At 35.4% G+C, this 16,775-nt stretch overlaps 1 protein-coding gene across 4 annotated transcripts in view; it reads left to right on the forward strand.

Annotated features, from left to right (window-relative positions):
- The window catches only part of SLIT2 (slit guidance ligand 2), a gene marked incomplete at its 5' end in the record, with an annotated part of 257,487 nt that overhangs the window by 205,704 nt on the left and 35,008 nt on the right, over nt 1–16,775 (forward strand). For 3 of the 4 annotated variants that reach the window (XM_083861312.1, XM_083861314.1, XM_083861315.1), the window contains 6 exons: nt 135–267; nt 5,133–5,201; nt 7,154–7,225; nt 7,448–7,519; nt 9,345–9,416; nt 12,062–12,225. In XM_083861312.1, the coding sequence (XP_083717438.1) occupies nt 135–267; nt 5,133–5,201; nt 7,154–7,225; nt 7,448–7,519; nt 9,345–9,416; nt 12,062–12,225 (582 nt within the window). The remainder of the gene's footprint in view (nt 1–134; nt 268–5,132; nt 5,202–7,153; nt 7,226–7,447; nt 7,520–9,344; nt 9,417–12,061; nt 12,226–16,775) is intronic. The other variant, XM_083861313.1, reaches the window with a different exon arrangement.

Raw genomic sequence — 16,775 nt, forward strand, 5'->3', positions numbered from 1 at the left:
TTCCCCCTACCTTAAGATATTATAATGCAGAAATATATTATACTGGCTTGAAGAAAATCTAGGTGGGCTATTATTGCTTATACTGAAGAGACATTTATTAGCAATCTTAGCATCTGCTTGCTTTTATTAACCAGGAAATGATGACAATAGCTGCTCTCCCCTGGCCCGCTGCCCTGCAGAATGTACTTGTCTGGACACTGTAGTTCGCTGCAGCAACAAAGGTCTAAAAGCTTTGCCTAAAGGCATCCCAAAAGATGTGACTGAACTGTAAGTGGCATGCTTTTTTATCCCTTTTATGAAAATTAATGTCAGATTTTTATTGTCAGGGTCAAGAATGAGGGGGAAAGAAACTGAAAAATTGAATTTAGTAGATGACTTGAAATTTCTTAATTCATTGCTTTATAAAGACTTCCACATCGTCTTGAGAAACTGGAGGTTAAGTTTAAATTAGCAGTGCTTTGTAAGTCCTAAACCAGTTTTTAAAACTATCTGTTACTGAATAGCTTTAAAAATATATTTATATAAAATTGTAGTCACTCTCAGATTTTATGTCCCCAGCACTAAACTATTGTATAACTGTGTGGATATCATGTTACAGTGGGTTAAATTAGGGGAACAGTTAATCTGATTAATCTCTGGTCACTGGTTAGTAAGGAATAAAGTTCACTTAAACAAAAAAGCAAAAAAGAAAATAATAATATGAATGTGTTTACATATTGAACATGGGTTTTATACCTCTAAATCAATACTTTTTACCTCTAAATCAAGCACATTAATCCTCTAAATCAATGGCCTTCATCTTTGTCAAGGAGTTAAAAACACATGGACAATGGCTTTATGGTACTAAGGGAGTGAGCTAGGAAAGCTGCTCTCGGATTTGTTGCATGTTAATAAGAGGGTCTTGTGAGTACAGTGGCATCTGGTGTCTGTCTTGGCCACAGTGCTCATAAAGCAGTTGAGTTTAAAATCTCTGCTGACAGGAGGAAAAGTGCCAGCAAAACTTCAACTCTTGATATGAGGAGAGCAGACTTCAGGCTGCTCAGGGAACTAGTAAGATCTCCATGGGAAATGCTTTGGAAGGTACTGAGGTGCACCAGTGCTGGTCACTTTTTAAGTACCACCTGTTAAGTGCTAAAGAGCAAGCAACTCAAAAAAGTCAGAAACCAAGCAGGTGACACAGAAGGCCGGCTCACCTAAGCAGGGATTTTCTGGAGCTGAGACAAAAACGGAAAGTGTACCTCCAGTAGAAACAAGGTTGGGTGACATGGGAGTAATGTAGAGTTGCTGCTCGTCACTGTAGAAAGAAGATTGGCCCAATTAGAACTGAAGCTGGCCAATACTTCTGGGGACAATAGAAAGAGCTTTTTAAAATATCTTAATAGCAAAAGGCAGCCCAGAAATAACACTGCTTCATTTTTCGATGAGTATGGTCACCTCACAAACAGGGACATAGACAAAGCAGAGATGTTTAATGCTTTCTTCACTTCAGTCTTCAATACCAGTGATCGACTCTGAGGGTCCCAATGCCCTGAGCTGAGGGAGTTCACCATGACTGTGAGAATTAACAACTCCCAGCCAGCCCCAAACTTGAACAGGATTTGCTGCTCCTGCTGGCTTTCTCTAAGTCTATGGGGCCTGATGAAATTCATCTAAAAATACTCAAAGAGATGCCTGATGCTATTCCAAGGCCTCCCTCAATGATTTCTGGAGGTTATCTGGAGAGGTCCAGTCAACTGGAAGATGACAAATGTCCCAATGTTTGAGAAGGGCAGGAGGATTGACCCTGCTAACTACAAACCAGTCACTTTCACTTCAGTGTGAAGTAAAATTATGGTGAAGAAAGGTTCTTTTTCAGGGGGCAATCAGACAGTGGAGCAGGCTCACCAGGGAAGTGGTCACAGCACCAAGCCTACCAGAGTCCAAGAAGTGTTTCGACAATGCTCTCAGGCACATGGTGTGGCTCTAGGGGCTGTCCTGAGCAGGGCCAGGAGTTGAACTCTGTCCTGGGGTGCATTGGGAAAAGTGTAACCACCATGTCAAAGGAAGAGATGCTCCTTCACTGTTCAACCCTTGTGTGGCCACTTCCCGAGTATTGTGTTGAGTTCTGGTCTCCACAGTTCAAGGAAGACAAGGAGTTACTGGAGTGGGTCAAGTAGAGGCAAAAAAGGTGATATGGGGCTGAGAATCTCTCCTATGAGGAGAGACTGTGGGACCTGGGCCTGGTTAGTCTGTAGAAGACTGAGAGGTGATCCCATCAATACATACAAATATCTCAAAGCTGGTGTCAACAGGATGGTGCTGAACTCTTTTCTGTGGCACCCAGCAACAGGATAAGGACTAATGGCCGTAAACTAAGCCACAAGAAGCTGCACCTCAACATGAGGAAGAACTTCTTTATATTGAGGGTGTCAGAGCACAGAAGAGGCTGCCCAGGAAGGTTGTGGAGTCTGCTTCTCTGCAGACATTCAAAGCTGGATGTGCTCCTGTGTGACCTACTCTAGGTATCCCTGCCTTTGCAGGGGGGTTGGAGTGGATGATCTCCAGAGGTCCCTTGCAATCCTAAAGATTCTGTGATCCTTCCAACTCAGGATATTCTATGATGCAGAGATTGTGATAGTTTTGTGATACTGCAAAAACACTGGTTTTAATAGAATGTCTTCCATTTCACATAGGCAGTTTTATGAAATCTGGGCTATTTTATCAATCTACTGAAACATTTTTTCTATAAGAAAAATTGTTAAGATTTCATTTTATGAAAGATATTATTTGAATATACAGGTGGACAGTAACATAGATACAAAAAAAAGAGCTTGCTACCTCATGTATTATTTGAAGATATTAACTGAATAACCTATTCATAAGACTATATGGGCAAATTTTTATGCACTATGAAAAGGAAAATATGAACCTAAAAAATGAGATATTCATTTGTTTTGATTCTTGATCAGATAGGTCAGAATATTGAAAGAAATAATTTACAGGAAAAAATCTTGGTTCGTGTTACATATGCAAATATTTAATAGTGTTTCAGGATGGTTGGTTAATGTGGTGCTTTTCACAGAAAACATTATAACTACATTTCATAAGTAATTAAAAAATTTTACTGTTTTATGGTTTCATATTATATAGAAGATTCTGAGATGTCCACCATTAGTCTGGTGCTTAATGGCATCTAAAATTCTTAAGCCATTGATAAGTTGAAATTATTAAGACCTCAAATTTGCACACAGGTATATAAATCTATAACTTCATTAGGTTTTGAGTTGGGTGGTTTAGGTTTTTTTTCCTCAAAGATGACTTTCTTGAATTCGGTCTCGTATAAATACAATTTGTCAGTATGAGGTCATCAATACAATGTAAAACACAGCAGCTAAAGAGAGATACTTTTGGAATTCCAAATGGAACCCCGTAACTGAAAATTCATTTATGTACAATTTTGTATGCTTTAGTGTCTAAGCATGCAATCTAGCATATTTTTCAAAAGAATAATGGAGGTAGTTCCTGTTACCAGTTGCATACTGATTGATTCTTCTTGCTTATTAGCATGCATGGCTCTTCTAAGATGTACTCTCCATGTGTTTTATAAAATATCTTAATAGTTACTTCATTTGAACAAGTAGGAATTTTTATTAGGCAAGTGGATACTTGTGGTACTTCAGTTTTAATGAAGCTTAATAATATAACTGAATATATCTGTTGATAAAAAAAATTCCTCAGAATACTTACTTCTTCAAAAATTTTAAAAGTAGGGGGGTTTTTTTTAATAATTAATTACATGAGCCCATGCTCTATTCACCACCATTAACATAGTGTAAGTACAAAGCTTATTGGGATACATTTTGGATTTTGCAAGCAGCCCTAGAAAGTCATAGTCTAAAGAAGAAAAAAAGGAAGAAAGAAAGACAGCCTTTTGATTATATGTAGATATTTTTTTTGTGAAGTTTAACTGCGTTTCAGCTCATCCATTTAGTCAAGACTGAAGTTTCCAAAGATGCTATAGCATATGTAAAGACATTTGTAAGCTCAAAATAAAACAAAAAAATGTCTCTATCAAAGACTGCTCTTAGCTCAAGCATTTTGCAAGTATTTGGATGCCATAAATATCTTATTTGTATAGGGATAATGAGGGTGTAGTTTCCAGTTGGGTTTCAGGAAGCATAAGTAATACCACCATCAGCAAAATCATTTTCCCCAGCTGAGAAACTAAAGACCTTTAATCTTCTTGCCACTATATGCTTCATTTCAAACTGTCAGGTAAATTCAGCACTTCTTATAATCTCCGAACTACTTGCCCTGGTTACATGAAGAACCCCTCCACTTGTGCTGTGTTATGTCTGGCTGCACACTGGAAGCTTTTTAGGCAAGGCTTGTTACTTTCCTCTGCCTGTAACACTGGTGCCAGCACAGTTTGATAGCTCTGTCCCCATTAACTCTAAGGATGAGAAAGTCTCTTATTGAGAATTATGAGCATGGAAGAAGAGTGAGCAATATAATAGAGGAGCTGTGTACCTACTGAGAGGGGGAAAAATATCTAGCTTTTCTAGTAAAGGGTAATTGATTACTGTCTTTAGTCACTAGCATACTTCACAGGAATATGATTGTACCATGATACACTGATGTATCATGAAATTTACAGGGATAAATTAAGGAAGGTGACCTGAACCACAGCCAAGACAAATGAATTTGCTGTTAGAGATAAAACTAGATCTTGCTGTTTGTAGTGTAAAGGACTACCTCTGCAATGCCAGAGTCTGTTTCTTTTTATGATAGCTAAAAATCTACATTTAATGTAACTTGTGGAAGTCAGATTTGCTTTCCTGTGTAAGTGTATGGGAAATGGAAATGACAAAGACTTCATTTTGCAGAGTCATTATGAAATAGAAACTATAATGCAAGAGATGGTTTTTATTATGTTTTTTCATAATATGCATTATATATGATACAGATGCATTTGGATCTTAGTCTACAATCCTCAGTTCTAACTCTAAAAACCAAAATTTGTAAGTTTTCTTATAAAATAGTATGCATTCATTTGCTATTAACTTTACTGTTGGATTCTGAGATTAGTGGATGAAGATGCTCCTATGTTAATGAAATACATAATGCTCTTTTTTTTTATTTTTCTGGTTTAGTTATCTGGATGGAAATCAGTTTACCCTTGTTCCAAAAGAGCTTTCGAACTACAAGCATTTGACACTCATGTAAGTAGTTTTAAAGCAATATTCTCTACTGAAATTAAAAGCAAAACAAAATATCTTACTCCATTATACCTGAAATTATTTATAAGAAAAAGCCTGTAAAAGGTAACATATTCAGCAAATACCCAACCATATTTTATAACTGAGGATATTTTATTCTTCTTATCACATCCTACATATAATATACTCACTCACATTTTATGAGCATGGGTATTTTATTCCAGTGATTACATCACAAAATAACAAAGCAAAAATTATAATTGACCTCAAAAGAGACATAAGATCTTATAAAGTCAGGGTAATTGTTTCTACCACAGTATATGATTTTAATGACCCAAGGAGAGAGCTTGTCTAAAATGCCTTGTTGCCAACTCTATTGCTGACTCACTATGTGATTTCAGGCAAAACATTAGTTGCTCTAAAATTTATTACCTCCATGAATGGTTTGAATATGATTTCTGTAACTTTTAAGTGTACAGTGAGAAAAACAGGAAGATTGTAGATGTAAATGCCTGTAATTCCATCTGTAATTTTCATGGTCTTTGTTAAGACTATAAAGATTTATACCAGCTGAGGCTGAACTGTGTTACATTCTGAAAGCAATTTGCAGTTTCATTATAATCAGAAGGAGAAGTGGAGGGGAATAACTGAATCCCTTAAATTTCATTTTTCATTGGGTTTAGAGCAATTCAAAAACAAGAGTTTAATTTCCTTTATTTACCTCATGTTAGACAAAAGAAGTCACAGTCACAAATTTTTTAAAACCCACACTTTCAAAACTTTTTGTATTTTTCGAATAATATGAGGAAAAAAAGCCCTTGCAATATTTTCAAGTCTATCCTGTGTAGAACCTGTAGGAAATATTTGTGAATAGTTTAGGGAAGTTATGAATAGATGAATGGTAAATAGAATGCAAATGAGTATTAACAGTCTCCATTTATAAGAGCTGCAGGGCACATTATTTTAAACTCTTCTATACATTTACTCATACTCCTTTTATGTAGTTGAGAATGTTCCTCAGCTGTGTTTGCAAAAAAAACCACTGTGCGTTGTCCTGTGGTCTAACACAGAATTACATACAAGTCTCCTGAGCTCCAGATAAACAAAGAAAGCAGTTTATTTTTATCTTTTTCATTCTGTTTTGAATGTATTTCTCTGTTATACTTGCCTAATAAGTTTATTATGAACCAGTCATCTTACATGCTTACACAAAAATTTCAAGTGGGGAAATATGTATATTACACAGCTTTTCAACAGTGCCCTTAAATTAATATATCAAGGTTCCTTCAGAAACAAAGGCAGCATTTCATCACAAAATATATGAAACAATACTGAAATAGTCAATGTAAAATTAAAAGTAAAGCACAATATGAGAATAAAAAACAGTATTCACATTTAATGCAGCATCTTTGAAGCTACCAGCATACCACTACAGCTTCCATCACAATTATGTTTAAGACTTTATTCATTAGAATTTTGACCAAAGAAGACATTGGTGCTTTTTCTGTAAATCTAAGTTCTTTATAATAATAGCTCTGGGCTTTGATGTCTTCATCATGTAAGTGTTAAGTAGAGTATTAAATGATATTTACTTAGGTGTCATTAGGGACATGACTAGAATGACTTCCACTTTAAAACATTACTTTCATTTTTGTGCTTGAGTTCCTGAAGGATTGCATTATTAACTTGGTAGCATGGTGAACATTGCTATTGTATTAGAATGCATTGCACTGCTTTTTCATCTGTGTTGAAATGAGAATGCATTTTATCGATCAAGCTAAACACTTGCTGAGCTTCTATGTGGCATGTGAAAATAAAAACAGGTGCTGCTTTAAATAGTTATATCAGTGATAATACTACCTCTACTAATGAAAATGTGTCTGTCAGTTTAACTTACAGTGTTTTGGGACTGGGGCATTCCTTTTATGGTCTGAATTTCTGAATTTATTTTTTAGAGATTTAAGTAACAACAGAATCAGCACTCTTTCTAATCAGAGCTTCAGCAACATGACTCAGCTGCTCACCTTGTAAGTTTAAACATGTAACAGTGACTCTTTGGAAGCATTACAGTGGGGTTTTTGTTTTGGAAAGAAAGGGTGTTTAGTTGATATTAAAACTTGCTTGGTTTGGAGGCTGTAAAATAACTTGTTTCCTAACTAGCTATGTATGCAAAAGCTGGTGTTGGTCATGCTCTGCATGGTTTACTGAATAACTCATACACTTGCTGATAGCATTTTATATTTTTTCAGAATTCTTAGTTACAACCGTCTAAGATGTATTCCTGCACGGACTTTTGATGGGTTGAAATCACTTAGGTTGCTGTAAGTATTATTTTTTAGTCATTGCTATTTTCCATAATTTTTATTTGTGTACAGAAGATAGCAGAACCATAGGAAGTTAGCAGATTTTAGCACCTACCAAATATTTCCTAAGTGATAATTATGTAGCCTTAATAATCTAAGATATGCACTTTCTACTTTTCTGATTTTTAATGTCAGCTGTATTAATTTTTTTGTTTTATGTTCTTCTTGTTATAAGCATTGAAATTTAGCAAAAATGTCATATACATAAATTCCTTCAGTATATATCAGAGGGGTTTGCAGTTGAATTTTGAATATTTTTATTCCAACAGTCAATTTCTTTGTCTTGTTTCATTTAATGTGGGAGTATTTCCAAAGCCATGATATTCATGATTACATATTGAAAGCAAATAACTTTTCTTTTTGGTTGCAAGAAAAATTTCCATTTTGCCACTAGGAAAAACATGGCTGACAGAGCATAAAAATGGACAAAGGAAAATAAAGTACATTCAGTCTCATTTACTGCTTCACTTTGTCATTAAGAAAAAAAGCCTGCAAAAATTTCTAATCAAAAGTGCACAGCAGAACATGTAATTTTTGCCTCCCTGTGGGTCATTTATAACCATTTAAATATTTGGTTGGATTAAATACCTAAAGCATGACATTATTTAAGTCTACTTTCATATTTTCAGGTATTCAATATAAATATGGATAATTTAAAGAACCATACTATATAAATATGGATATTTCAAGAACCATAATTGTATATATGTTAGATACATTCATGTCACTGAATTAAATTATAGACAAGAGATACTTTTCACAGAATCACAGAATGAATTGAGCTTTAATGGACCCACAAGGATCATTGGGTCCAACTCTGGCCATGCACAGCATCATCCCCAAGAGTCACACCATGTACCTGAGAGTGTTGCCCAAGTGTATCTTGAGCTTTGTCAGACTTGGCGGTTTGGCATCTGGGGAGCTGTTCCAATGGCCCAACCACCTTCTGGCTGAAGAACATTTTCCTAGTATTCAATCTAAACTTTTCCTAACTCAACTTCAGGCCATTCCCTTGGGTCCTGTCACTGTCACCACAGAGATCACTGCCTGCCTCTCCTCTTCCCCTGGTGAGGAAGTTGTGACTGCAATCAGGTCTCCTCTCAGTCTCCTCTTCCCCAGGCTGAACAGACCAAGTGGCCTCAAATCCCTCCTTCTTCAGCTTCCTCTGAAGGCCCTTCACCACTGCCATTAGTCTTCTTTGGACACTCTCTAATAGCCTCCTATCTTTCTTATATCGTGGCACCCAAACCTGCAGTTTTTAAGGTGAGGCTGCCCCAGCTCAGAGCAGAGCAGGACAATCCCCTCCCTTGCCCGGCTGGTGATGCTGGACCTGATGTACCCCAGGACAGGGTTGTCCCTCCTGGCTGCCAGGGCACTGCTGACTCATATCCAACTTTCCACTGCCCCAGGTCCCTTTCCTGGCACTGCTTTCCAGAATCTCATTCCCCAGCCTGAACCTATATCCAGGACTGCCTCATCCAGTTGTTACTTTGCATAACTGGGCCTACTTTATCAACTTTTATTTTTCAATTTTAAAATAATTACAGTATTTATATTTCTTATGAAAATCCAGGATGTAAAAAAATCAAATGACAAATAAGCTGCCAGGTAGAGATTATTTAAAAAAAAAATGAAACAACAAACAGTTGGAAACACTGAGGAACTGGAAGAAAAAAAAAAAAAAGTGAAAAGCTGAAGACTGTTGAAAGAAGATGAAATTTGCCAAGTTAACCTAATGATTTTTTTAGTGCATTGATATTATATTATTTCTTTTCCCTTTAAGGTCTTTACATGGAAATGATATTTCTGTTGTTCCTGAAGGAGCCTTTAATGATCTTTCAGCATTATCACACCTGTAAGTATTCAGCTGGTATACTTTTTTTGGGGTTTTTGTTTCTGTTTTTATTTTTGGGGGGTTTTCTTTTGGAGTTTTTGTTTGGTTTTTTTTGTTTGTTTGTTTGGGGTTTTTTGTTTGTTTGTTGGTTTGGTTTGGTTTGGGGGGGGGTTGTTAGGGGTTTTGGGGGTTTTTTTGAGGGTTTTTTGCGGGGGTTGTTTGTTTGTTTGTTTGTTTTGTTGGTTTGTTTTGGTTTGGGTTTGGGTTTTTTTTTTTGTTATGCTTAGGCAATTTCTTATAGCCAAGCAAAGACATAATGCAAATAAGTTCTCTGGAAGAAGCTCGTGCTTGTGCAGAGGCTGGGCACTGGCCAGAGAGCTGGCAGCAGCTCAGCAGAAAAATCCTGGGCCTGCTGCTTGGGCTTAAAGTTGAACTTCTCTGCCCTGTGTCCTCATGGCAATGAAGGCTAAAGACACTGGGCTAAATTTGAAAGTGAGCAGCCAGGGGATTGAGGATACTGATCACTCCTGCTTGGCCCTCCTAGGACCACATCTGGAATACGTGTTCAGTTTCCCCTGTACAAAGCAGAGGTTTATGAACTACAGCAAATCCAGGAGAGGGGCCAGCAGGGTTGGGAGGTGGCTAGATGGTATGAGCTGTAAGGAGAAGCTACAGGAACTGGGCTTATCCAGCCCAAAGAAAGGGGAGACCTAAAAGTCTTCAATCCTAAGGATTACAGCAGTGGTGGAGACTCAGAGATGCACGGTGAAGAATCAGAGTAAAGCATCAAAACCTGCAACAAGGGAAATTTAACTGAACATAATGAAAAATTTTTCATTGTGAGGATGATGCAGACAGGGTGCCCAAAGAAGCAGGAGAATCTCCATCCCTGGAGATTTTCAGAGCTCAGTTGGAAACAGCCATAAGCAGCCCTGACTGCCAATGTAGCCCTGCTTTGTGCAGGAGGTAAGAATAGATTAAAATTATTCTATGATTTAGTGTCAGTGTCTTGTTGACACTAAACACATCACATCTGATTTCAGAACATAATTTGAGGCAATAGTTTTCTGGGTTTTAATTTTCATTGGGAACCTAAATTAGAACAAATTACCTTTGGCAAACCTTGTGTATTTGGATAGTTAAGACTGAGGAGTATGTTGACTAGTGCCTAGGGTTTAAGTTTTTGAACAGCAACAGTTGTTAAAAACTTAATTATCTCTTTCTCATTCAGTATTGGACATTTATATTTAACTCTCAGAAATTTCATATTGCTTGAGCTTTCAGCCATTGATAATTCATTCAAATGCTACTATTAAACTTTTATCTGCATGAAATATCAGTAAAACTTGGATAGATTTGATTGTTGCTGGTGCTTTTTTCTTAATGTATACCAGTTATCCTTGTTAATATTCTGATTTTAGCAGAACAATTGTGTTAGTTCAGGCTGTAATCCACTTTTGAAAATACAAAATGGACAAATTCTAGGTGTTTCTCCTTGCATGGGAAATTCCCTTGTCACTAAATCACTTTTTTTCTGCTCTGACTTAAGCCTGACTGAACAAATATGTATATTTTCTGGAGTACAGCTTGAAATTATTAAAAAGTTAATATGAGAGGGCTTTCTGCTCAGTGGGGCAGAAAAGAGTGTTTCAGCTCTGGTAGTTCCTACTGCCTTTGCTTGCCAAAGACTTTCTTGTATCTCTAGAAGACACACAGATTCAAAGCTGTGGAAAGTATTGAAACATCTGGAGAAGGAGGGTGTTTTAATAAAGCCATTTGACAGTGTTTGCACATGTTGAGATTATCTGTTAAAAGCTCCATGATTACAGTATTTCTTAAAAGGAACATGAGTACATCTTTACAGAATAGCACAAGGCTTCAATCCTCCTAATTAACTACACAATGTCTCATTGTTTTCAGAGTCTTAAGAGTATTTATAGTTTCTAGCAGAGAAAATAAACACTTAAAAAGCTGTTACAGAAAACAATTCTAAAAATCTCTAGCTAAATTATTTTTTAATTAAAAATAGTCACACGGATTATCATTTAAAGAAATGGATTTGCCTTCATAATGAAGCAATTCTTATGTAACTACTGCAAAGCTAGGATAAGGTACTTTTATTTACTTACACAGCAGAGAACTCTTACAGAATTCTGCACATAGTTGTGAGTTCAATGAGACAGCTCTGAAGAGGAAATAATTGAATCCAATTTGGAAGCTTAGAAACAGATGGTTTGTACCAGCCTGGGAGCCATAAACTGAAAAGGAGAAGTATCAGGGCAGAACTCTGTGGAATTCTCTTGATTTCTTCAGAGGAAATACTTTATTCTTGTTATCTTGGTTAATTGTCCAGTATCAGTTTCACTCTGCTGATGCAGCTGATCTTCACCATTACAAACCAACAGTGAAACTGAGCTAGTTGGTATTAGCTCACCAAAGTTCACACATAGAGCTGCTAAGAATATCTAGATTTCTGGACTATGTTTCTACTAAAACTATCACTTCTTGATCTAGAACCCAAATCCAGACACTTGTAACAGGAATTTGGTGGTGGGAGAGCAGGTTTGCATTTTGAATGGTTTTTGCCAATCCCTTTTCTGGCTTCTTTTTTAAAAAGCGGCCATTTAGAACTTTACTCCCTTTTTTATTTGTCTTTTTTTTTACAGGGCTATTGGAGCAAATCCTCTTTATTGTGATTGTAATATGCAGTGGCTATCTGACTGGGTAAAATCAGAATATAAAGAACCTGGTATTGCACGTTGTGCTGGTCCTGGAGAAATGGCCGATAAACTTCTTCTCACAACTCCTTCTAAAAAATTTACTTGCCAAGGTACTGTTGCTGTTTTTTTTTTCTCTTTGAAGTGTTAATGTTTAATTTTTACAATTAGTTGAGCTTTGAATTAAGTCTCTTGTACTCAAAATGCATTTATTATAGCATCTTAACTCAGCCTTATCATTATAACTCATACTTAAGGATATAGCCATTGGTTCCATTCAGGAAATGTATTTATTTTAAAGATTTTAATTCCTATCTCTTTTAAAATAGAGAAAAAAGTCTTTGGACTTATAGTACAGTATTCCTCATGATGTACATAATACATTAAAGTACAGGATGTACACAGCTACTTTGTACTGTCTCAGTCATGAATAGAGTTTAAACATCTACACTTTCCTCAGCATTTTTCCTTCAAGCCGTTCACCATAAAAACTATAAATGCATCTATAATCCTTGCAGTCTGCAATTAAATGTATAATATGTCTCTGATATTTCAGAAGAATGCACAAACCAAACCAAAGCAAAGGCAAACCAAGAAAAAGGTAGATAAAAGAATGTGATAACCACTGTAGAGGTCTCGATCTAAAATGTTATTAAACGGGCAGGTGTCTCAGGATATTTAACTCCATGTTGGTACCAGTATTGATGGCATTTATATCAACTTACATTATTTTCTGTTAATTTCTGGGTTCTTTTTCTGAATTGTACTATTACTTTTTAGAAAAGTACCCATTTACTTTACATCAAGTGAGAACTTGGTTTGTTTACTGTTTAATCTTTCTCTATTCCACTGCTTTATCCCTTTCTTAAATATTTTGAAAACACTGAAAGCTTCTACTGTAGCTTTATTTTTCATGATCCTGATTTAAAAACATTGAAACTCTGATTTAAAAAGAAAAAAAATTATGTGTTCTTATATTTATAAGCCATTACTAAGCTCATTGTGATTTCTGAGGCATCGAATGAATATGTTCTTTAGTCTTGTGGAAGTAACTTATTCTCAGTGTCTAGGTAATCTTCAAGTTGTTTTGATTTATTCATCTTTTAATATATCTTCAAAGGTGAAGTTTATCCCTTTGTCATTTTGTTCTTATAAAAGCAAAGAAGTGGGACTTTGTCAGAGTTTGTCTTATCCAAAGTTTTTCTTTACTGCACATTTAATCTATTCAGTCTTTTCTTTCTAGACTTTCCGTCAAAAAACTTTTTTTTATTTTTTGTATATAAATATGACTGGAAGCCATCTTGTTACTTGTGATGCCGGTGAATTTTTTTTCTCTCTGAATCCTTCTTGAAAATTTTCACCAATACATCTTTGAGGTCATGCCAGTGTTCATTGCATATGACACTCATCTGTTGCAAAGTCTCTTTGCCTCATTTTAGAGAGGACATTTGCTGGCCAATCTGATCATTTTCTTTATCAGCATCCAGTGAACACTATTGCAGATATGCTTTTATTGCACAATGTCATGGGGATACAAGTGAAAGAATATTTACATGGACGTGAGGAACCTGTTTAGTTATTTTCCAGTTTTGTCAGTTTTACAAACTCTATCACTTCTGCCTACAATCATTGTGTTTCTGTCAGACAATCCAGAAATTATATCCTACTCCCTCTTGCCCATCAGAAAAGATCCTTTATATTATTGTGCAGGGTAAGAACTGTGTATTTATTTCACTTCTGAGAATGAAGACCTGGTATTATTTTGAAAGAAAATAATTTTTCTGCCACTGTTCTCTGAGGATGCTCACAATTACAGATTGCAAATCAGCAGCTTTTTTATGACATGATGGCCCTGTAAGACATTTTGAGTCTGTTGCTAAAAAATAAGTAATTTTATCTTTTGCTTAAAAGTGAACTGCTGAATAATAAAATTAGGAAGATACTATGTTCCTATTAGAACCGTGAATGAAAGGGCTGTTTTCAGAGTATCTGTTGATGGTCTACTACTGTAAATGTATTTACAGGAAAAGAGTAGTGTGTAATTTCCTCTTATCACTATCCATGGATTCCATTGATAGTGAATTGGGTGCTAGAATTTTACCTACAGAGTGAATAGTTTTCAGTGAAAGTGGTGTTTTACGGTGAAGTCTCATCTTAGTTGTAAAGTCCAACAAAATTCCTTTACCTTACTCTAATTTTATGAATTCTTTTACTGCAGGAATCTTCCATTAACATTTTCTTCTTCCAGTTATTTTTTACATTTGTGGGTGGGTTTTTTCTTTCATTTTTTTAATCTGGCCTCTAACAGCTTCTCAATCTTTTACTTTTACCTCTTTATCATCCATGCCCTGCTTCTAGAGATTCCAGGGCCTTGTGGTTTTCTAATACCAGGTAAGGTTATAAGCAGATCTGGAATGGGTGATCTGCTTAAGAACAGACCTTCTGACCTTCCTTTTGTGTACCTCAAGCAGACTTCTTTCCTAAGACACGCATGTGCACTGTTTGTTTTCCCCTGTGTTGAATTTACAGATGATTGTTCATGATATCTCATTGTATGAACATTTTTTTTTATTAGAAAAGTCTGGGTTTAAAATCTGAGTAACTAACTGAAATTATTACTCCCATTTCATTGTACTAAAATTGATGATTTTAGTACACCAGTGTAAATACTGCTTTAGAGGCCATATACAAGAGAGGAGTCATAAAATGTCAGCTTAAAATTTTTCTTGGCACAGGATTCTCTAGAAGCTGGTTTGAGACTGTTTGTGTCATGTTTTTTCTTAAAACATCTTAGCTACATGTATATATCTATGTCAATAAAATACTGTTCGTTTTTCTTGGTTTACAAAAGAATTTTTTTCCTCAGGGCTTATTCAAAAACATAGATATTTACAATTTGAAAAACTGAACTAACCAATAGGTTATAAACCAAATTCTTTTTCATATACAAGTTTTTAACTCATGCAAGCAGGAAGAATAAAGGAACAGTATAGGGAAAATGAAAATAGGTTCCAAAATTACTTTTGCATTTTTTTTGATCTTACAACTGAAGAATGATAAATCAAAATATTAATTTATATTGGATACTATATATATATTCGTTTGAAGTAAATAAAGTACAAAATCAGATAATGTTGCTTACTCTGTTGTTGAGACTTAGGTTCCCATTTTCTGCCTCTGTTTTGGAAGTGAAATTTAGAGTGCTAATCCATTTGGGAACAAAACCTTAGTTACTGAATGTTTTTTAATTTGTGCCAATTAATTAGCATTTTATTGCATGAAAAGAGGATACAACATTCAGAATAAATAGAAGGAAGGATTGACTTTCAGGCTACAGCACAGTATTACAAATTTTTATGTATGCGCATCTTTCACTTGATATCTTTTCACAGAACTTCCTAATATATTCAATAATCAGCAATAGCCTAGAGTACAGTCAGGACTTTCTAGATGTTGATTCTATGATGTTTGTTTCAACTTTTCTACCTCTCCTGTGTGCAGATCTAACAGATAACTTTGAGCAGGTATAGATTTCTCTTTCAAAATAATGTAATGAAGAGAAAAAAAAAATTAACTATACATACTGGTTATGTCCTTGACAATAAGAACCTTATCACATAAGGTGTGTTCTGCTTGCAAGTTGTGACACAGAAGGATACCAGCAACTGCAGATTAAAAAAAATAAAATTAAAAGGTCACTTATTCTTCGTCTAACACTCCTTACTTGATCCTTATGATCATACAGTTTCCTTCCAGCTCCTTTACATTTAATATGAGATTAATTTGCAAAGAAAAATAAGAAAGTTAAGCAATCTAAGTTTCAAAATAGAATAAAGCCCTATATCTAAGCAAAGCCTTTTTAGCTTTGAAAACTTTTCATTTTGGGTCATTTCATGTAAAACCTCTTACAGAGCAAGCAGGTATTTTCTCTAGAAGGCTCCAGGAATTTGGGAATATTTTTTGGAATAAATCACTGTTTATTCCTTCAAAGGTACAGTTCATCTGTGGATAACTGAAGGGGTTTTTTAATAGGGGAAATCGGAAATCAAAATGAAGGCAGTATTGTCATCAGGCCATAGAACTGGTGATAATGTATCTTTATTCTCTTAATATGCCTTTGACAAAGTCACCCATTTTCTCTTACAGTAATCAAACTTCACTAAAATTATGAAAACTGATCATTATTCATACACAGGTTTTCTAACTTTTAATAAGTAACTCATGATGTCCTCAGTTGTTTGGGGGAAAAGAAGAAAGTTCCTAACTTGAAAATTGACCAGAAAATGGCCGTAAACCTGGGAAACTACAGACAAAAAAAAAAAAAAAAAAAAAAAAAAAAAAAAAAAAAAAATATATATATATATATATATATATATATATAACAGAGATAAGATTTGTGTAATTTGTGTAACTCAAAGCTCAAGTCTGGGTTCTGAAACGTAGGGTTTTGTCAATTTCCATTTCTGATTTCTTTCATTTTAATCATTAATAGAAGAAGCTAGCCTGCAAGCATGGATTGCAGTCTTCACTTGCACATAGGTTTAAAGGTACAGTTCACATGATTTATGGGTTCAACTGTCTGACCCATAAGGAAGAAAGACACAGCATAGAGCTGTTTATGGAGAGATAGCTTGGACAATGCAATTTACATTACAGTTTGCAG

Source organism: Zosterops lateralis, assembly GCF_965231275.1.
Source record: "Zosterops lateralis genome assembly, chromosome: 5".
Classification (NCBI taxonomy): domain Eukaryota; kingdom Metazoa; phylum Chordata; class Aves; order Passeriformes; family Zosteropidae; genus Zosterops; species Zosterops lateralis.